This window comes from Lucilia cuprina, chromosome 4 (assembly GCF_022045245.1).
Source record: "Lucilia cuprina isolate Lc7/37 chromosome 4, ASM2204524v1, whole genome shotgun sequence".
NCBI lineage: Eukaryota > Metazoa > Arthropoda > Insecta > Diptera > Calliphoridae > Lucilia > Lucilia cuprina.
In genome coordinates, this window is record NC_060952.1 from 63,456,077 (window position 1) to 63,477,684 (window position 21,608).

General features: G+C 27.2%; 2 protein-coding genes across 2 annotated transcripts; both read left to right on the forward strand.

The window, feature by feature from the left end:
* The first annotated feature begins 1,113 nt into the window (after positions 1-1,113).
* Positions 1,114-3,385, forward strand: LOC124419584. Its single transcript, XM_046949653.1, has 5 exons — positions 1,114-1,625; positions 1,684-2,090; positions 2,153-2,575; positions 2,925-3,114; positions 3,177-3,385. The coding sequence occupies exons 1-3, from the start codon at positions 1,136-1,138 to the stop codon at positions 2,480-2,482; spliced, it is 1,227 nt and encodes a 408-aa protein (XP_046805609.1). The 5' UTR covers positions 1,114-1,135; the 3' UTR covers positions 2,483-2,575; positions 2,925-3,114; positions 3,177-3,385.
* A 7,927-nt stretch (positions 3,386-11,312) lies between these two features.
* Positions 11,313-12,552, forward strand: LOC124419672 (protein ZBED8-like). The gene is made up of 2 exons (XM_046949970.1): positions 11,313-11,330; positions 11,392-12,552. The coding sequence occupies exon 2, from the start codon at positions 11,587-11,589 to the stop codon at positions 12,523-12,525; it is 939 nt and encodes a 312-aa protein (XP_046805926.1). The 5' UTR covers positions 11,313-11,330; positions 11,392-11,586; the 3' UTR covers positions 12,526-12,552.
* The last annotated feature ends 9,056 nt before the right edge of the window (positions 12,553-21,608 follow it).

Below are 21,608 nucleotides of genomic sequence, written 5' to 3' on the forward strand. Positions count from 1 at the left end.
TATTTCTAAGTTTTCTTTTGTTGTCTCTTTTTAGATCATTATTTCTTGGCGCATGACCCCGGCGAATGCTAGGAGTTTTTATAAGGTATGAAGTATATCTGAAAATATCGTGAGGATTGCATACATACAAACATACATACATACATACATACATACATACATACATACATACATACATACATACATACATACATAAATACATACTTCATGTATTTTAATTATGTATAATAATTTATGTATATTTAATAAAAACAATTACATTAATTAGGAATTTAATCGAATTCATTAAAGACGTATTTGAAATATGCCACCAGTTCTAATTAAACGAATTAATTACAATAATACTGTTTTAATTGAAATTTTTGCCACGTTTTTTTTTCCAATTAACATTTTTAATTTTCAGTTAATCAATAGTATCATTTTGATGATTAGAGAAAAATCAAAACTTTTTTTAATTAATATGAGCAATTTCATAATTGAAATTCATTTTTATTTTTTTCTGTGTACATATACATTGTTGTTACTAATTCAAATTTAGAGTTAGGTTTTAGAGTTGGTTTTAAACAAATATTGACTTTTCACAGAATTTTAAAATAAATATTATGAACTGCTTTCGTTGACAAAAGTTAATAATATTTAAGAACAAAGTATAACATGTAATCCAACTCTTTAACAGCAGTACCTTTTAAACATGTGTTTGTGATAGGCAGTGTTGCCAATTTAGCACTTTTAGTGCTAGATCTAGCACTTTTTAAACTCATTTAGCACCAAAAAAATTTATCTAGCACCTAGCAATTTTTTTAGCATTTTTACTTTTTTTTAGCATTTTTGGCATTTTTTAAACATTTCGTATTTTAATAATTTTTTAATTATTTTAACTATTTTTCCGCAAAATATGTTTAACATTTTATGTACTAAAATCGCTAACTAACAACACTGTAGGTACTAAAAAAATACAACAGTGTGGATTATTAGTGTTTTCAACAATGACAACAATTTAAATAACTGACAATTGCTTACACACACACATGCAAACAAACAAAAAATAAAAAACAAATCAAGTAAATTTTTGTTTTAAATTAACTAAAGTCAAAGAAAAATTCAATAATAAAATAAAGTTTTTTAAAGTGATAACATGAATAAAATGTATGTCCAAAAATTCCGTAAGGAATGGCTAAGTAACGAAAAATTTAAGGATTGGATAAAAGAGTCCGAAGATTCTGGAAAAGCCTTCTGCATATATTGCAAATGCGATATTTTGGCGAAGTTTAGTTGTTTGGAGAAACACGCAGAAACAAAAAAACATGAAAGTGCTATTGGGTATATTACAAAAAATAAACCCATTCCATTCAAACCCGTAAGCTTTAAACTTCAACAGCAGGAAGCTGCATTATGTATGTACATTGCTGTTCATAGCTCAATTAAGCCAGTAGACCACTTAGGTGAACTTTGTAAAGCAAAGTTTGACTGCGCATCAATAAAGCTACACCGTACAAAATGCAGCAAAATAATAAAAAATGTCCTCGGCCCACATTTTAATGAAGAACTTACCAATGACATCGGCAATAGTTACTACAGTATTTTAATCGACGAGTCAACAGATGTATCTTTCACAAAAACTTTAGGTAAGTTTCTTTAGTACATAAAGATCTTTAAACTATATATTTCCATTTTCTTTTCAAGGTTTGGCAATAATTTACTTCAGCCAAAGAAAAAATGTAATTGTTTCTACATTTTTAAATATCGAAGAAATTCCTAATGGAACTGCCGAAAGCATTGTTATTTCTTTAAAAGATACCCTGCAAAAATTTAAATTAAATATTAATAAATTAGTCGGAATTGGTACTGACAATGCCAATGTAATGATTGGTAAAAATAAAAGCGTCCATGTGGCACTAAAAAAAGATGTTCCTGATTTGGTTCTTGTGAAATGCGTATGCCACTCATTACAGCTTGCAGTAAACCAGTCCTTGAAAGACTTTTTACCCACAAATTTGGAATTTATTGTTTATGAAACATTCAACTGGTTTTCAAAGAGCTCTAATCGTCAACAATCCTATAAAACTTTATACGAAAATTTGAATGGAAAAGTGTGTTTTTTCATTATTTACATACTTCAGCATAATAATTTTTAAACCTATTTTATTTTAAGGAGCCGTTAAAAATTACTAGAATTTCAGACACAAGATGGCTATCTGTAGAAATTGCGGTTGTAAGAATATTGTTCCAATGGGATGAACTAAAGTTACATTTTGAAATGGCAAACATAAATGAAAAATGCCACAAAGCTAAAATCTTATACGAAATGTATAGGGACGAAACAATTCATCTATATTTACTTTTTTTGAAACCAGTTTTGCATGAAATACAAATTGTTAACAAAGTCTTTCAAAGCAATGAAAATGACCCAACGCGCCTTTTAAAAGAAATAACTCTATTAATTAACTTCCTTAAAAAAAAATATTCGATAACGAAATTATAGATGTATTATACGACGACTTCGAAGATAAAATTTTGTACACCTGTAGTCTTGGTTATGAATTCGAAATGCATCTGGAAAAATTAAAAAACACAGGTAAAATTCGAAAAAATAAAGTACAAGAAATTAGGAATAATTGCATCAACTTCGTTGTTGGATTAATTACCCAATTAAAAACAAAGGTAAGCATACATATAAATACGCATAAAAAATACATAAACTAACCCCTTCTTTATTTCAGATTACCAGACAATATAAAAATTTTACAAAATATAGATTTTTTTTCGGTACAAAACGTTTTGAGTTCCCAAAAGGGCGAAATTTTATCAATTTTAAAATTATTTTTGCATTAGCGAGGAAGAAATTGGAAAAATAATTGACCAATATTCCAACATTCAATATATAAAATGGATTAATAAAAATAACACAGTATCTTTCTGGGCAGAGGTAAAAGCATATAGAGATGCCGGAGGGAACAAGAGATTCGAGGAGATTGCCAATTTTGTTTTAAAACTTCTCTGTCTTCCGTGGTCTAATGCGGACGTTGAACGTGTGTTCAGTCAAATGAACATCGTAAAGACAAATATAAGAAACCGATTACACCTACAGACAGTAAATTCTGTTTTAGCAATTAGGTAAGACTTTATTGTTAAATTTTGGTTTCTTAACTTTATGATATAATTTAATAACATTTTAGATACGGATTAAAAGGAAGCGGAAAGTGTTGTTACCAATACGATGTCCCAACGAATTACCTGAAATTAATTGGATCGAGTGAATGCTATGATTATAATAATAATGATGATAATGACGATGACAATGACTGGATTTTTTAAATTCATCAAATTATTTTCGACAACTTATGTGATCAAATATGAATTTTAAAAGTTAATTTTTGAATAGTAATTTAATGACTTTTTTTTAAGAATTTACTTCAGATTTTAAAAAAAAAGAATTTAAGATTTTATTTTTTATGTTTTTTTAAGGAAAGATGTATTTTCAATTTCTTTATTCATATTTAAGTATGAAAATGAATTTTAAAGAAATACAAGTCTCATATTTTACTATAAAGCCAATTTTTTCTATTTATTTTTCTTAGCACTTTTTCTTAGCACTTTTTTAAAAATTTTTAGCACTTTTTAGCATTTTTTTGAGAAAAATCTAGCATTTTTTCCCAATAATGTTTTGGCAACACTGGTGATAGGGCACCTAACACTAAATACATATGTGCCTAAACACACTGTGTTTTAAATAATAGAATTTTCAATTTGTTTAAATTTTCAATACCAAAAAAATTAAACGATTTTCTTAATAAAAAGTGCTTGAAAACTATTTAAAAAATCAGTTTTTTTGTGGATAACTGCAATTTCACGTACGATGCTTAAAAGCGGTCAAAAAGAGTAAGATGAACTTTTGAGTGATTTGAAAAATTTAAGTTTCTCACAACCTTTCAAAATCAGTTCTAAAGCTGCCTACACACTATGAGAGAAGGGGTTAGATTTTTATTATATACTGCCAAAACAAAATAAAATGAAAACAAGTAAGAGTGCTATATTCGGCTGTGACGAATCTGTAATATCAAAAAGAAAACAAAGAAAAAAATACATAACTCAATGAAGCCAACAGCATCCAAACATACAAAACAAAATACATAGCTGAATAAAATCAAATACACGCACATGTACATTTTTTCTAATTCACAGTGTTGTTGTTGCTTTTAAACAAAGCATGAAAAAAATATGTCTTTATTGATGAAATTTTCAGAAGATTTCCTCTAAAAACAGATTTCAACATACAGACGGACATGGCTTAATCGACTCCGCTATCTATAAGCATCAGTGATGCCAAGTGTAGGGATTTTTTTTTTCAAAAATTTAACATATAGGAAAAAGGGAAAGATTTCTTAGATTTTTCGAATTGTAGGGATTTTTTTTAATTTAAAATTTTTAGCATTTAAAAACTATATATCTTCCAATTGTATACTATAAATTAAAATAAATATATTTTTTTAAGTGTATCATTGTAATTTCGTAAATCTAGTAATACCTCTGTAATATAAAGTAAATAAATATGTGGCATCTTTAATAACAATGACAAGTTAAAAAACTAAAACCAGAGTTTAAATATTAGTAAACGCTTTTATATTATTATTTTTGACTTTGCAATAAATATGCATTTACCTCATATTTAAAAATATGCATATTTAAAAAATGGTTCTGTTCAAAATATTTCTATTATTTTTGCTAAAAATATTTACCCATACAAACTATTGCATATTATAGCTTACAGACAAATATAAAATGTTTTCACTTACATATATATTACGCAGCAACTCGCTAACATATTTAAAATACCCGCATATATGGCATATGGCTTGCCTATAATATTAAAATATTTTCCTACACAAATTATTCGAAGTCAACAATATTGAAGCCATGCAAGCAGTAATATACGAACATGAAATGTACGCAAGCAGAGCATATATGTGCCGACGAAAACACGAAAACAAAACGATAGTCGCGACTATCAGGTTACAATATTTTTACTATCAAACTTAAATATTATTTACTATAGGAAATGACTTATGGTCTAAAATTTAACATTTCATGTTGAACTTGAAAAATTATAAAATGTGAAAAATGTATGCAAGATATAACCAAATTTTATTTAGAAAATAATATAAAATGTTTATATCTATGTATGTTTTATGTATATTATGGGAAAAATGTATGCATGAAATAACCAAATTTTAATTAGAAAATTTAGGAATTGAATTATTGAATGTATGTATTTATTAAATTTATGTGTATTTTTTATGTGGAGTATTAAAATGTATGTATTTGTCAGGGTTCCAAATATTCATTCACTTAACATTCACGCACATGATCATTTGCTTACAGTACATGAAATGGTTAAAAAATTGGCAAATAATTCAAATGAACAAGAAATTTTGGATTGTTCCAATTTGTCAGGCTACACTTTACAAGACAACACTCCCGCTGCAACATCAAATGTATATAACATATTAGACCATCACGTTCAGCATTTAATGGACACTCAAAACTTATCTTCACAAACCTATAGAGAAAATATAAAACAAAAATTATTGAAGCTTTGTGAACGAGAAAGGGCTTCATTCGATACAAATGTGCTTGAATATTGGAATAAAATCATGTGACAAAAATAAGGACATGATACAAATTGTAGAGACCGTACTGGCAGTACCAGCTACTCAGGTTTCTGTGGAGCGTTCATTTAGTGCGTTGTCTACAATATTAACAAAACTAAGATCAAAACTTTCCAAAAAGTCTCTTTCTAATATACTTATAACAAAACTTAACTATGAGCTCCTAAATTTTTCAAATATTGATATTACAGATAACATAATACCAAATGATTTTGCTTCTATCAATGAATAAATATGAATGTATATAAAATTTGTTTTGTTTTAATAAAAATTATTTTAAAATTATCCTATCTGCCTAATTTTTCGATGACATAGTTTTACAACCCAAATAACAATTCTAGAAGGGGGGATGGACAAAATGTTTTTCCTTCATACAAGCTTGGAGCACTCTAATGTGCATATGTATATACATATGTATGAACAGGGTCTCACATAAGTATTCGAATTTAGGTGTACTTTGAAAAGAAACATAATTTAATAACACTTTTTTTGGTAAAATTAATAATAAAATTTGTTGTATTGTCTAGAGAGTTCTAAGGTTTAATATCACACTCTTTAAAATTTGGAAAAAATTACATTTATTTAAATCACAAAAGCAGGTATTCGAATTTTTCCTGTATTTCACTTTTCAAAATATTATACAAAACACAAAAATTCGAATCGAATGTTTTTTTTGCTTAAAATGGTTTTAAGGGGTTATACCTATCAACCGAAAGGATATACATATATTTGGCCAAGGATCTAAACTAATTTAAGTAAATGTCAACTTTTCAAGTTTTAAAATGTGTGATATGAAACCTAAGGACTGTCTAGATAATAAAAGAATTTAATTTATTTATTTTGAACACAAAAAATATTAATAAATTTGGTTTCTTTTCATAATATACCTAAATTCCAATACTTATGTAAGACACTGTATATTTAGGTACACAGTTTTTCATTAATCGTTATAAAAACAAATAAAGCAGTACAATTAACTTAAATACCTATAACAACAAATGAAAAACAACACAAAACAAAACATCATTAAAGTAAACCGTTATGACAAAAACACAGACACAAGTTGTGCCTAACAACTAAAAAATCAAAATATTTTTCCACATACATACGTATTGAATGCAAAAGAATGATGAAACATCTTTTGTTTGTGAAAAAATTAAAATGAAAAAAAAAACAAAAAAATGAGAAAACAAAAAATGAGAAAACATTTTTTGTTTTTTTTTTCATTTTTGTAAAGTAGCAAATAAACCAAACAACGCACATATGAAAATAAGAAACAAACTACAAAAAGTCCGAACACATATTAGAAAAAACAAAAAACAACATTAATGAGTATATACTTTAATGAGAGTGATGAGAAGGCCTCTCAAATTTATACATTTTACATTTTTTACTTCTCACAATTCATATACGGGAATATGTACCTAAATAAAAAAAATAAATGTTTACATTTAAGAATGCTTAAAACGAAAACAATTCTTAGCTATTCATTTGCAAAAATGAGCATACAACAAAAAGTTTTAAAAGTACACTCGTGTCAATTTATCATAAATGTTTAAATTTATGTGTTCATAAAAGAATTTTTCTGAACCCTGGTATTTGTATTGATTGTAATATAATTAGAAAAAATTATATAAATACTTAGAGGATCATATGAATGTAAAAATACATGTATGTAAAAAATTGTTTTTACAGGCTATATTTAAGCATATTGTTTGTAACAGGATGATAAATTCAATATAAAGCAAGAAACACTAACAATAAGTTTGTAAACAGGTAGTGTCTATGAAATGATCAATAATGAAGGAAATTATAAGTATTTTAGAAATTTGTAACAGGATGGCAAAAAATTAAGAGGGGACATAAAAAGTTGTTTTTGTAATTTTACATTGTGAAAGGTTAAAACAACAAAAATGTATGAATGTATTACATACATATACATGTATGTTTTTCATATGCATGTACATTAGAGTGCTCCAAAAAAAAACTAAGTTTCGAATTTTAACCGCCCCCCCCCTAAAATTGTTCTACGGGTTATAAAAATAAGTCATGCAAAAATTTAGGTCAATAGGACTACGTTAACTGGTGCCGCAACGGCTCTAAAGTTTGAAGATGCATTTAGAAGGGGAAAATATGCATTTTTTTCAGTTTTCACAAAAGTTTTGTCATTAAATAATTTGTTTTGTATTTTATTGTCAAAGAATCGTAATGTACACAGAATTAGCGTTACAAAAAGACAAAAAAAAAACACAAAAATTGGTTGAAAAATGTAAAAGTTATTAAAATTCTCCAGGCCATTATCGTGTCTCAGAGCACTTGAATTCGAAATGTGATAAAAATATAAACATATTTTTGAAAATATTTGAATAAAACAATTGTGTTACTTAAAGTACATCTGTAGTTACTTGAATATGAGTTTTTGTCCTTATAGAATAACGTAAACATGTTCGCAGCTATGGTCGAAAAATTTTGATATTATTAACGGTCGTTTCAAAATTCAAATTTTAGTTTTTTTGATACTTTGTTAAACAAATTTCAATATTTTTGGGAGAACTCATAGGGATTTATGGACAACAGATTAGGGAAAAAAACAGTAAATTAGGTCAATACCTCTTATAGTTTGCCTGTACCTGCAATTTAAATTCAGCGGATTTCGAGAAAAACTCATTTTTGTGTAATATTTTGCAAAATTAGCCTTTTTATTATATTGTTGTGTATTTTAAATGAAACCTTTTGTGAATTTATTAGTCCACATATTTCTGAATAAAAATCAAGAGTTTCGTGCAATTTGGGAGGAAATTATACTAAATATATGGAAAATTATCAAAATTAATCAAAATTAATCCTTAAAAATAATAAACTAATTTTTTTATTAAGTTTGATTTTTTTATTATTTTCATTAATTCCAATTAATCCCTGATTTTTTTTAGATTATTTTTAATCGTAATCAATAATTAATTAAAAAAATTGAAAATAATCGTTAACTAATCATTAATTTTACCTATTTAATAAAAATAATCTAATTAATAATGATTACGATTATTAATCATTATTTTACAGCTATGATTTTAAGTAATACAATTGTTTTATTGGAATATTTTCAAAAATATGTTTATTTTCATATCACATTTCAAATTCAAGTTCTCTGAGACACGATAATGGCCTGGGGAATTTTTATAACTTTTACATTTTTCAAGCAATTTTTGTGATTTTATATATTTGTAACGCTAATTCTGTGTACATTACGATTCTTTGACAATAAAATGCAAAACAAATTGTTTAATGACAAAACTTTTCCTGTAGGATATTTTTTTCCTTCATACAAGCTTGGAGCACTCTAATGTACATATACATATGTCACATTTCTTTAAATTATTATTACATACTCTCAATTATCTTACAATAATGATTGAACTGGCGCGAAGAAAAAAATATATATGTAGGTGTTAATAAATTTGCATATGCTATTGCCAACCTTTTGAATTTGCATGAGAGAGACTAAATAATAATGATATTTCTTTCCTCTTCTCTCCACCACAAATTCAAGTAAAGCAAAAAAAAAAAAGGATCTTGCGTAATCCACCGTTATGGAATGTGCGTGAAAAGTAGGACAGAAAAGTGCTGTTACAGGTCATTTTTATGACAAATGTGTTTTTTGTTATTGTTTCACACATACTTACATACATACATACATACATACATACATACATACATACATACATACATACATACAGACATACATACATACATACATACATACATACATACATACATACATACATATGTATATTTATAATTGGTGTATATGTGTATGTATGCATATTTTATTATTACATACTCACAATGATCTTAAACAATAATGAATAAACAGGCGCGAAGAAAAATATACATAGAAAAATATGCATACATACATGTATAAGTATGTGTGAAACAATAAGTATGTGTGAAACAATAACAAAAAACACATTTGTCATAAAAATGACCTGTAACAGCACATTTCTTTCCTACTTTTCACGCACATTCCATAACGGTGGATTACGCTAGGTCATTTTATGCTTTATCTTTGAATTGGTGGAGGGAAGAAGATATGTACGTGTGATGCAAAAAAACATTCGTCATAAAAATGACCTGTAGTAGAACTTCTCTTTCCTACTTTATTATTTTACGCACATTCCTCAACGATGGTTTACGCAAGATCCTTTTTTTGTTTTACTTGAATTTGTGGTGGAGAGAAGAGGAAAGAAATATTATTTAGTCTCTCTCATGCAAATTCAAAAGGTTGGCAATGGCATATGCGAATTTATTAACACCTACATATATATTTTTTTTCTTTGCGCCTGTTTATTCATTATTGTAAAATAATTGAGAGTATGTAATAATAATTTATAGAAATGTGACATATGTATATGTACATGCATATGAAAAACATACATGTATACATGTAATACACTCATACATTTTTGTTGTTTTAACCTTTCACAATGTAAAATTACAAAAACAACTTTTTATGTTTTTATGTCCCCTCTTAATTTTTTGCCATCCTGTTACAAATTTCTAAAATACCTATAATTTCCTTCATTATTGATAATTTCATAGACACTACTAATGCATTACTACCTGTTTACAAACTTATTGTTATTGTTTCTTGCTTTATATTGAATTTATTTCATATCATCCTGTTACAAACAATATGTTTAAATATATCCTGTAAAAACAATTTTTTACATATACATATTTAAGAATATTTTTACATTCATATGATCCTCTAAGTATTTATATAATTTTTTCTAATTATATTACAATCAATACAAATACATACATTTTAATACTCCACATAAAAATTACACATAAATTTAATAAATACATACATTCAATAATTCAATTCAAAAATTTTCTAATTAAAATTTGGTTATTTCATGCATACATTTTTTCCATAATATACATAAAACATACATAGATGTAAACGTTTTATATTATTTTCTAAATAAAATTTGGTTATATCTTGCATACATTTTTCACATTTTATAATTTTTCAAGTTCAACATGAAATGTTAAATTTTAGACCATAAGTCATTTCCTATAGTAAATAATATTTAAGTTTGATAGTAAAAATATTGTAACCTGATAGTCGCGACTATCGTTTTGTTTCGTGTTTTCGTCGGCACATATATGCTCTGCTTGCGTACATTTCATGTTCGTAAATTACTGCTTGCATGGCTTCAATATTGTTGACTTCGAATAATTTGTGTAGGAAAATATTTTAATATTATAGGCAAGCCATATGCCATATATGTGGGTATTATAAATATGTTAGCGAGTTGCTGCGTAATATATTGTAAGTGAAAACATTTTATATTTGTCTGTAAACTATAATATGCAATAGTTTGTATGGGTAAATATTTTTAGCAAAAATACTAGAAATATTTCGAATAGGAGCAATTAAATATATTATACTCATAAAATATATTTATATTGTAATATTACATACGTATGCATAGGAGAAAATACTTATGCATTTTGGTTACAAATATATTAGTAATTTTAATCACTGACTAAAACACTTACATTTTTATGCAGTTCATTTGTTTTGTGCCATTTTTATACATACATATGTATATATGTATGTAAGTACGCCATCGTTAATGGTCTCTTTCAATTTAATAAGTAAGTTTATAAGTAATAAATGACATTAAAACATTATTTATTAAAACATCACTAATTTTAGAAAGATGTCCGATTCGTCTTCCGATGGTGATGAAAACACACCAAAAAAAATACCGAAAACAACGATTTTGTTCAAATTGGTTGAGAGACGAGAAGCTACTGGGATGGCTGGAGCCGGTCAAAGATGACGAATTTAAATGCAGATGCAAGGCTTGTGGTAAAATATTAAATTGCGGTAAATCAGATTTAAATAAACATGCTAATACCCAAATGCATAAAAAATGTTTCAAAAACAAAAACCAACACAATGGAAACATATTTTGGCAAGCAAGTCCCTGAAAAAAATGATGTGGCCGATTTCGAAATCCGCTTAAGTCTTTTTTTTGCGGAACACAATTTAGCTGCTCAAGCTATTGATCACTTAATTCCATTATTAAAAGAAATTGCACCAGATTCTTCAATTATAAAAAAATGCCAATTAGGGCGAATTAAATGTACAAAAATTATTCAGAATGTTTTATCCCGAGAAGAAAAGGAAAATCTAATCAGAAAGCTTCAAATATATAAATTTTCTGTGCTATTGGATGAGAGTACTGATGTTTCTTCACAAAAAACTATGTGTCTTCTTGTAAGGTATTATGACGAGGAGCAAGAAAAAACGTTTGTCCAATTGTTGGAGTTAATCCACGTGGGAGCTGATTGCACCGCTGAAGCACTTTATGGCCTTTTTAAAAAATGTATTTTATCATTCAATATACGCTTTGATAATATCATTGGACCTTGTTGCGATGGCGCTAATGTTATGGTCGGACAAAACAATTCGTTCGCATCCAGACTTTTGAAGGATAATCCCGACGTAATAACAATCAAATGTATATGCCACACTGCCGCCATCATAGCAAACAAATCTTGCCTAATGTTGCCAAGAGCCCCAGAGGATTTGGTAAGACAAATAGGAACATACATTTCCGGCAGTTCTAAAAGATGTTCTCAGCTAGAGAAGTTCCAAGAAATGATGAACAAAGAAAAAAGAAAAATATTAAGAACATCAACAACCAGGTGGCTGTCTCATCAAAAATGCATTGAAAGAATATTGGATAATTGGCAAGTTCTAGTTGAATATTTTAAATTTGCAATTAAACAGGATAAGTTGAAATCTGCGGATGTTATATTGACTGAACTTACAAATGAGTGAAATAAAGCTTACTTACTTTTTTTGAAATATGTGTTAAATTATTTTAACTCATTAAATGCACTTTTTCAGTCGAAAAAAATTTTGGTTCATGTTTTACATTCAGAGTCAACAAAAATTTTTTTCAAACTTGGACAAAATTTTATTAAAAAAGAATGTTTGAAAATTGATTGTGTCATAAGGTCATCTCATGTTTTATTGCCAATAAATGATGTTTATGTCGGCAGTGAATGTGAAGAATTGTTAAAAACATTTCGAAAAGCCAGTGCTCATCAGGTAAAATCTGATTATCTACAATTCTACATAACTGCACTTGAAGAAACGCAAAGAAGACTGCCACTTAATGACAAATCAATTTTCAAAGAAATGGAATTTTTAAACCCCGAAGTGGCCATTGGAAAAAATAACAAAAGTGTCTATCAATTTAAATTGATATGTGATAAGTATAAAGTTAACTTAAATTTACTTACACCAGAATGGTTAACTTTAGAATATAATTTTTCTGAATATGAGAAATAAACATTGTCTAAATTAGATGTTGAAGCCTTTTGGTCCAAAATCTGCAAATCAAAAAATTTTAATGACAATTTGATTTTTCCGAATTTTGCAAAAATTATAAAAATGTTACTTAGATTGCCACATGCCAATGCTGACGCTGAAAGAGTTTTTTCTGTTGTAACTGACGTTCGTACGAAAAAAGGAACAAATTAAGCCATGAGTTATTAAATTCTATTTGCATTATAAGATCTCATTTACAAGCTAATTTAATTAATTGTGTAAATTTTAAATGCACATCGAGCTATTTAAAAAAAATGAATTATACAGAATTGTATAAATAACTTTTTCCATTAATTTATAATATTTGTTATTTTTATGTTATTTTTTCCATTAATTTATAATATTTGTTATTTTTATGTTATTTTTGGTTTATAAATTTATGTACCTGAATTGAAAATGTACAAATTTAAAATAAAATTTTATTTTTTGAAAAAAAATAAAACGGAAAAAATGGTGTAGGGAAAATTAAATGTGGGTGTAGGGAAAAAAGGGATCTTTTTTCATTGGCATCACTGATAAGGATCCAGAATATATATACTTTCGGAAAATTATATTATAGAAATTACAAATAGAATGACAAACATATATATACCCTTCTCACGAAGGTGAAGGGTATAATTAGTATGAAATTATGTTTTGTTTTTACACTATTAAATTTTGAAATAATTCAAAGAAAAAACGTAAATTTTCATTTTGTTTCAGCTTTTATTTGAAATTTGTTTCTATTTTATGTTTTTCCTTGTTTAAATAAAAATAAAACACAAATAAAACGAGAAAATCCAATCGTTTTTTAACAAATTTTACAAAGTCATACGATTTTCAATTTTCCTTCCATATTTTCAGTAAGTTTTATTATATTATGTATTTGAAAATTTTGACATGACGTTTTACAAATTACAACTCAATTGTTTAGAATAATTTTTAAGAAAAAACGAAGAAAGTTTTTTAAATTTCATTAATCATTGACTTTGGAACGAATTTACAATAAAAAGATGTTCAATAAATTTGACATTTACGAAAACACAATTTCATAAATTTTATACTTAATTTTTTTACAAAAAAACGCTTTTTAGGTTGGCAACATCAACACAATTACAACTGAAGTTTGTTGTTATTCATAACAGCAAAAAAAAGTTGAGTGGTTTTAAAGTTAAGTTGTTGCAATTTCAAATTAACTGAGTTTAGTTGTTAACCATAATAGTGGCAATAATCTAAAAGCCTTGACGAATTAGCGAATTTTGTATAAAGGAATTCAAATGTTGAAAAACAAATTCTAAAATAGGAAATCATCAAAAAAAATGTTAGTTAATAAATAGAATCATTTTGTTTCTGTTTTTATTTGAAACTTGTTTCTATTTTGATGTTTTACTTTGTTTGAATAAAAATAAAACAAAATATTCCAATCGTTTTGAATTTTTCAACAAATTTTAAAAAGGTATACGGTTTCCAATTTTCCATCCATATTTTCGGTAAGTTTTATTCAGAGACGATAAATTAAGAACGAAAAACAAAAAAAATACGTTTCTTTCTAAAAAATAACAAGTAAGAGTGCTATATTCGGCTATGCCGAATCTTATATACCCTTCACCATAGTGTATTTTAAACATAATTGATCTTACAGTCTAGTTAATAAAAACATTAAAAAATTTGAGTCGATTTAACCCGAATGTTTCGGCGGCGGCTCAAGCAACTAAATATAGTTCGGCGGCTAAGCTCCGACTCGAAGCCGGTCGACTTCGACCTCTGATTCATTATTGGTAAACATTGACGAAACGTAGATTTTGTTTTTGTTTATCGTAAAAAAATTGTTTAAAAAAGCACTTGGAAAAAATTTGTGTTAGTTTTAAATTTCAAACTTACATTATTCGCATAAAAATTAATTTACAATAACTCACAATCTACTCTCATATAATTGAAAATGTTTTAAATACTTTTTTCTATTCATTAAAAAATATATTTGCAAAACAAAAGGGAAAATTATTTTATTTTAACAAAAATACTAATCGTATTTTTTTGCTGTGTATTTTTTGTATGTTTGGATTCCAAACATACAAAAAAATACACAGCTGAATAAAACCAAATACATCTACACACACGTGTACATCTTTTTCTATGTACAGTGTTTTTGTTGCTTTTTTAACAACTTTTTGATGAAATTTTCAGAGGTTGTCTCGGATTTTTGCCGATTTTGCAGATTTTAAATAGCGATCTTCTCGAAAGCATGTCTAATAGAATTATTGAAGATTCGGATCTCGCCGATATCTGGGGTCCTCTAAAAACTGATTTCAACAGACAGACAGTGCCCCCGGGGGCATGTTACCTTGGCGAAGACCTCCGCCTTGGTGTTATTACAATCCCTCCAATCTGACCGGAATTGAAAAATTGGTGTTTCAGTCTACCGCTTGGCTTAGTCATTGCATAGATTGCCAGAGGTCTGACCAGAGCACCGCATAATCTGGTACTACGGGTGGCCAGTTGCCCGCAGGACTATGTCCTGGCTGGTCAGTTGGTTGAGGTTCCTTCGGGATCCACGTAGTGGCTGTTGGTTGAACCCAAATTCGCAGGAAGAGTATAAGTGGCGGTTAAAAGACTGATGCATGATAATAGTCAATATTTCGGGATAAGAGTTCGGTGCTGTTGCCGAAAATCAACAGATACCCCACAGAGGAGTGACTGTGGGACTAAGCGTTGGAAATAGGTTGGAGTCAATTGTATATGATACGGAATGAATGTAGAGGTATGCGGGACTCATCCACCCGTATACCTAAATGAGTGTGTTGTATGTTTTTCTCTATGAATGTGTCGGATAAATGAGATGTGTGCTGGGTTGTATGATGATGGATGAAAGGTATCATATACAAGTGATACCAATTAATTTTCCTTCCTTGTCCAGATATGTTCAGAGTTTACTCTGTTCATATACGACTTGCCACAGCGTGTTGTATGTTTGGATTCCAAACATACAAAAAAATACACAGCTGAATAAAACCAAATACATGTACACACACGTGTACATCCTTTTCTATATACAGTGTTTTTGTTGCTTTTTTAACAATTTGTTGATGAAATTTTCAAAGGTTGTCTCGGATTTTTGCTCATATCTCCGTTATTTACCGACCGATTTTGCTGATTTTATATAGCGATCTTCTCGCACCATCGGAAGACGAATCGGACATCTTTCTAAAATTAGTGATGTTTTAATAAATAATGTTTTAATGTCATTTATTACTTATAAACTTACTTATTAAATTGAAAGAGACCATTAACGATGGCGTACTTACATACATATATACATATGTATGTATAAAAATGGCACAAAACAAATGAACTGCATAAAAATGTAAGTGTTTTAGTCAGTGATTAAAATTACTAATATATTTGTAACCAAAATGCATAAGTATTTTCTCCTATGCATACGTATGTAATATTACAATATAAATATATTTTATGAGTATAATATATTTAATTGCTCCTATTCGAAATATTTCTAGTATTTTTGCTAAAAATATTTACCCATACAAACTATTGCATATTATAGTTTACAGACAAATATAAAATGTTTTCACTTACAATATATTACGCAGCAACTCGCTAACATATTTATAATACCCACATATATGGCATATGGCTTGCCTATAATATTAAAATATTTTCCTACACAAATTATTCGAAGTCAACAATATTGAAGCCATGCAAGCAGTAATTTACGAACATGAAATGTACGCAAGCAGAGCATATATGTGCCGACGAAAACACGAAACAAAACGATAGTCGCGACTATCAGGTTACAATATTTTTACTATCAAACTTAAATATTATTTACTATAGGAAATGACTTATGGTCTAAAATTTAACATTTCATGTTGAACTTGGAAAATTATAAAATGTGAAAAATGTATGCAAGATATAACCAAATTTTATTTAGAAAATAATATAAAACGTTTACATCTATGTATGTTTTATGTATATTATGGAAAAAATGTATGCATGAAATAACCAAATTTTAATTAGAAAATTTTTGAATTGAATTATTGAATGTATGTATTTATTAAATTTATGTGTAATTTTTATGTGGAGTATTAAAATGTATGTATTTGTTTTGAATGTAATATAATTAGAAAAAATTATATAAATACTTAGAGGATCATATGAATGTATATTCAAATATGTATGTAAAAAATTGGTTTTACAGGATATATTTAAACATATTGTTTGTAACAGGATGATATGAAATAAATTCAATATAAAGCAAGAAACAATAACAATAAGTTTGTAAACAGGTAGTAATGCATTAGTAGTGTCTATGAAATTATCAATAATGAAGGAAATTATAGGTATTTTAGAAATTTGTAACAGGATGGCAAAAAATTAAGAGGGGACATAAAAACATAAAAAGTTGTTTTTGTAATTTTACATTGTGAAAGGTTAAAACAACAAAAATGTATGAGTGTATATGTATACATGTATGTTTTTCATATGCATGTACATATACATATGTCACATTTCTATAAATTATTATTACATACTCTCAATTATCTTACAATAATGAATGAACAGGCGCGAAGAAAAAAATATATATGTAGGTGTTAATAAATTCGCATATGCCATTGCCAACCTTTTGAATTTGCATGAGAGAGACTAAATAATATTTCTTTCCTCTTCTCTCCACCACAAATTCAAGTAAAACAAAAAAAGGATCTTGCGTAAACCATCGTTGAGGAATGTGCGTAAAATAATAAAGTAGGAAAGAGAAGTTCTACTACAGGTCATTTTTATGACGAATGTTTTTTTGCATCACACGTACATATCTTCTTCCCTCCACCAATTCAAAGATAAAGCATAAAATGACCTAGCGTAATCCACCGTTATGGAATGTGCGTGAAAAGTAGGAAAGAAATGTGCTGTTACAGGTCATTTTTATGACAAATGTGTTTTTTGTTATTGTTTCACACATACTTATTGTTTCACACATACTTATACATGTATGTATGCATATTTTTCTATGTATATTTTTCTTCGCGCCTGTTTATTCATTATTGTTTAAGATCATTGTGAGTATGTAATAATAAAATATGCATACATACACATATACACCAATTATAAATATACATATGTATGTATGTATGTATGTATGTATGTATGTATGTATGTATGTATGTCTGTATGTATGTATGTATGTATGTATGTATGTATGTATGTATGTATGTATGTATGTATGTAAGTATGTGTGAAACAATAACAAAAAACACATTTGTCATAAAAATGACCTGTAACAGCACTTTTCTGTCCTACTTTTCACGCACATTCCATAACGGTGGATTACGCAAGATCCTTTTTTTTTTTTGCTTTACTTGAATTTGTGGTGGAGAGAAGAGGAAAGAAATATCATTATTATTTAGTCTCTCTCATGCAAATTCAAAAGGTTGGCAATAGCATATGCAAATTTATTAACACCTACATATATATTTTTTTCTTCGCGCCAGTTCAATCATTATTGTAAGATAATTGAGAGTATGTAATAATAATTTAAAGAAATGTGACATATGTATATGTACATTAGAGTGCTCCAAGCTTGTATGAAGGAAAAAAATATCCTACAGGAAAAGTTTTGTCATTAAACAATTTGTTTTGCATTTTATTGTCAAAGAATCGTAATGTACACAGAATTAGCGTTACAAATATATAAAATCACAAAAATTGCTTGAAAAATGTAAAAGTTATAAAAATTCCCCAGGCCATTATCGTGTCTCAGAGAACTTGAATTTGAAATGTGATATGAAAATAAACATATTTTTGAAAATATTCCAATAAAACAATTGTATTACTTAAAATCATAGCTGTAAAATAATGATTAATAATCGTAATCATTATTAATTAGATTATTTTTATTAAATAGGTAAAATTAATGATTAGTTAACGATTATTTTCAATTTTTTTAATTAATTATTGATTACGATTAAAAATAATCTAAAAAAAATCAGGGATTAATTGGAATTAATGAAAATAATAAAAAAATCAAACTTAATAAAAAAATTAGTTTATTATTTTTAAGGATTAATTTTGATTAATTTTGATAATTTTCCATATATTTAGTATAATTTCCTCCCAAATTGCACGAAACTCTTGATTTTTATTCAGAAATATGTGGACTAATAAATTCACAAAAGGTTTCATTTAAAATACACAACAATATAATAAAAAGGCTAATTTTGCAAAATATTACACAAAAATGAGTTTTTCTCGAAATCCGCTGAATTTAAATTGCAGGTACAGGCAAACTATAAGAGGTATTGACCTAATTTACTGTTTTATTCCCTAATCTGTTGTCCATAAATCCCTATGAGTTCTCCCAAAAATATTGAAATTTGTTTAACAAAGTATCAAAAAAACTAAAATTTGAATTTTGAAACGACCGTTAATAATATCAAAATTTTTCGACCATAGCTGCGAACATGTTTACGTTATTCTATAAGGACAAAAACTCATATTCAAGTAACTACAGATGTACTTTAAGTAACACAATTGTTTTATTCAAATATTTTCAAAAATATGTTTATATTTTTATCACATTTCGAATTCAAGTGCTCTGAGACACGATAATGGCCTGGAGAATTTTAATAACTTTTACATTTTTCAACCAATTTTTGTGTTTTTTTTTTGTCTTTTTGTAACGCTAATTCTGTGTACATTACGATTCTTTGACAATAAAATACAAAACAAATTATTTAATGACAAAACTTTTGTGAAAACTGAAAAAAATGCATATTTTCCCCTTCTAAATGCATCTTCAAACTTTAGAGCCGTTGCGGCACCAGTTAACGTAGTCCTATTGACCTAAATTTTTGCATGACTTATTTTTATAACCCGTAGAACAATTTTAGGGGGGGGCGGTTAAAATTCGAAACTTAGTTTTTTTTTGGAGCACTCTAATGTACATGCATATGAAAAACATACATGTATATGTATGTAATACATTCATACATTTTTGTTGTTTTAACCTTTCACAATGTAAAATTACAAAAACAACTTTTTATGTCCCCTCTTAATTTTTTGCCATCCTGTTACAAATTTCTAAAATACTTATAATTTCCTTCATTATTGATCATTTCATAGACACTACCTGTTTACAAACTTATTGTTAGTGTTTCTTGCTTTATATTGAATTTATCATCCTGTTACAAACAATATGCTTAAATATAGCCTGTAAAAACAATTTTTTACATACATGTATTTTTACATTCATATGATCCTCTAAGTATTTATATAATTTTTTCTAATTATATTACAATCAATACAAATACCAGGGTTCAGAAAAATTCTTTTATGAACACATAAATTTAAACATTTATGATAAATTGACACGAGTGTACTTTTAAAACTTTTTGTTGTATGCTCATTTTTGCAAATGAATAGCTAAGAATTGTTTTCGTTTTAAGCATTCTTAAATGTAAACATTTATTTTTTTTATTTAGGTACATATTCCCGTATATGAATTGTGAGAAGTAAAAAATGTAAAATGTATAAATTTGAGAGGCCTTCTCATCACTCTCATTAAAGTATATACTCATTAATGTTGTTTTTTGTTTTTTCTAATATGTGTTCGGACTTTTTGTAGTTTGTTTCTTATTTTCATATGTGCGTTGTTTGGTTTATTTGCTACTTTACAAAAATGAAAAAAAAACAAAAAATGTTTTCTCATTTTTTGTTTTCTCATTTTTTTTTGTTTTTTTTTTCATTTTAATTTTTTCACAAACAAAAGATGTTTCATCATTCTTTTGCATTCAATACGTATGTATGTGGAAAAATATTTTGATTTTTTAGTTGTTAGGCACAACTTGTGTCTGTGTTTTTGTCATAACGGTTTACTTTAATGATGTTTTGTTTTGTGTTGTTTTTCATTTGTTGTTATAGGTATTTAAGTTAATTGTACTGCTTTATTTGTTTTTATAACGATTAATGAAAAACTGTGTACCTAAATATACAGTGTCTTACATAAGTATTGGAATTTAGGTATATTATGAAAAGAAACCAAATTTATTAATATTTTTTGTGTTCAAAATAAATAAATTAAATTCTTTTATTATCTAGACAGTCCTTAGGTTTCATATCACACATTTTAAAACTTGAAAAGTTGACATTTACTTAAATTAGTTTAGATCCTTGGCCAAATATATGTATATCCTTTCGGTTGATAGGTATAACCCCTTAAAACCATTTTAAGCAAAAAAAACATTCGATTCGAATTTTTGTGTTTTGTATAATATTTTGAAAAGTGAAATACAGGAAAAATTCGAATACCTGCTTTTGTGATTTAAATAAATGTAATTTTTCCAAATTTTAAAGAGTGTGATATTAAACCTTAGAACTCTCTAGACAATACAACAAATTTTATTATTAATTTTACCAAAAAAAGTGTTATTAAATTATGTTTCTTTTCAAAGTACACCTAAATTCGAATACTTATGTGAGACCCTGTTCATACATATGTATATACATATGCACATTAGAGTGCTCCAAGCTTGTATGAA

Excerpts from the sequence above, each read along its gene's own strand:
- LOC124419584 (XM_046949653.1), top strand. The coding sequence starts at position 1,136 with ATGAATAAAATGTATGTCCAAAAATTCCGTAAGGAATGGCTAAGTAAC. Across the intron at positions 1,626-1,683 it reads ATCTTTCACAAAAACTTTAG|GTTTGGCAATAATTTACTTC; the intron begins GTAAGTTTCTTT and ends TTTCTTTTCAAG. Across the intron at positions 2,091-2,152 it reads ACGAAAATTTGAATGGAAAA|GAGCCGTTAAAAATTACTAG; the intron begins GTGTGTTTTTTC and ends TTTTATTTTAAG.
- LOC124419672 (XM_046949970.1), top strand. The coding sequence starts at position 11,587 with ATGCTAATACCCAAATGCATAAAAAATGTTTCAAAAACAAAAACCAAC.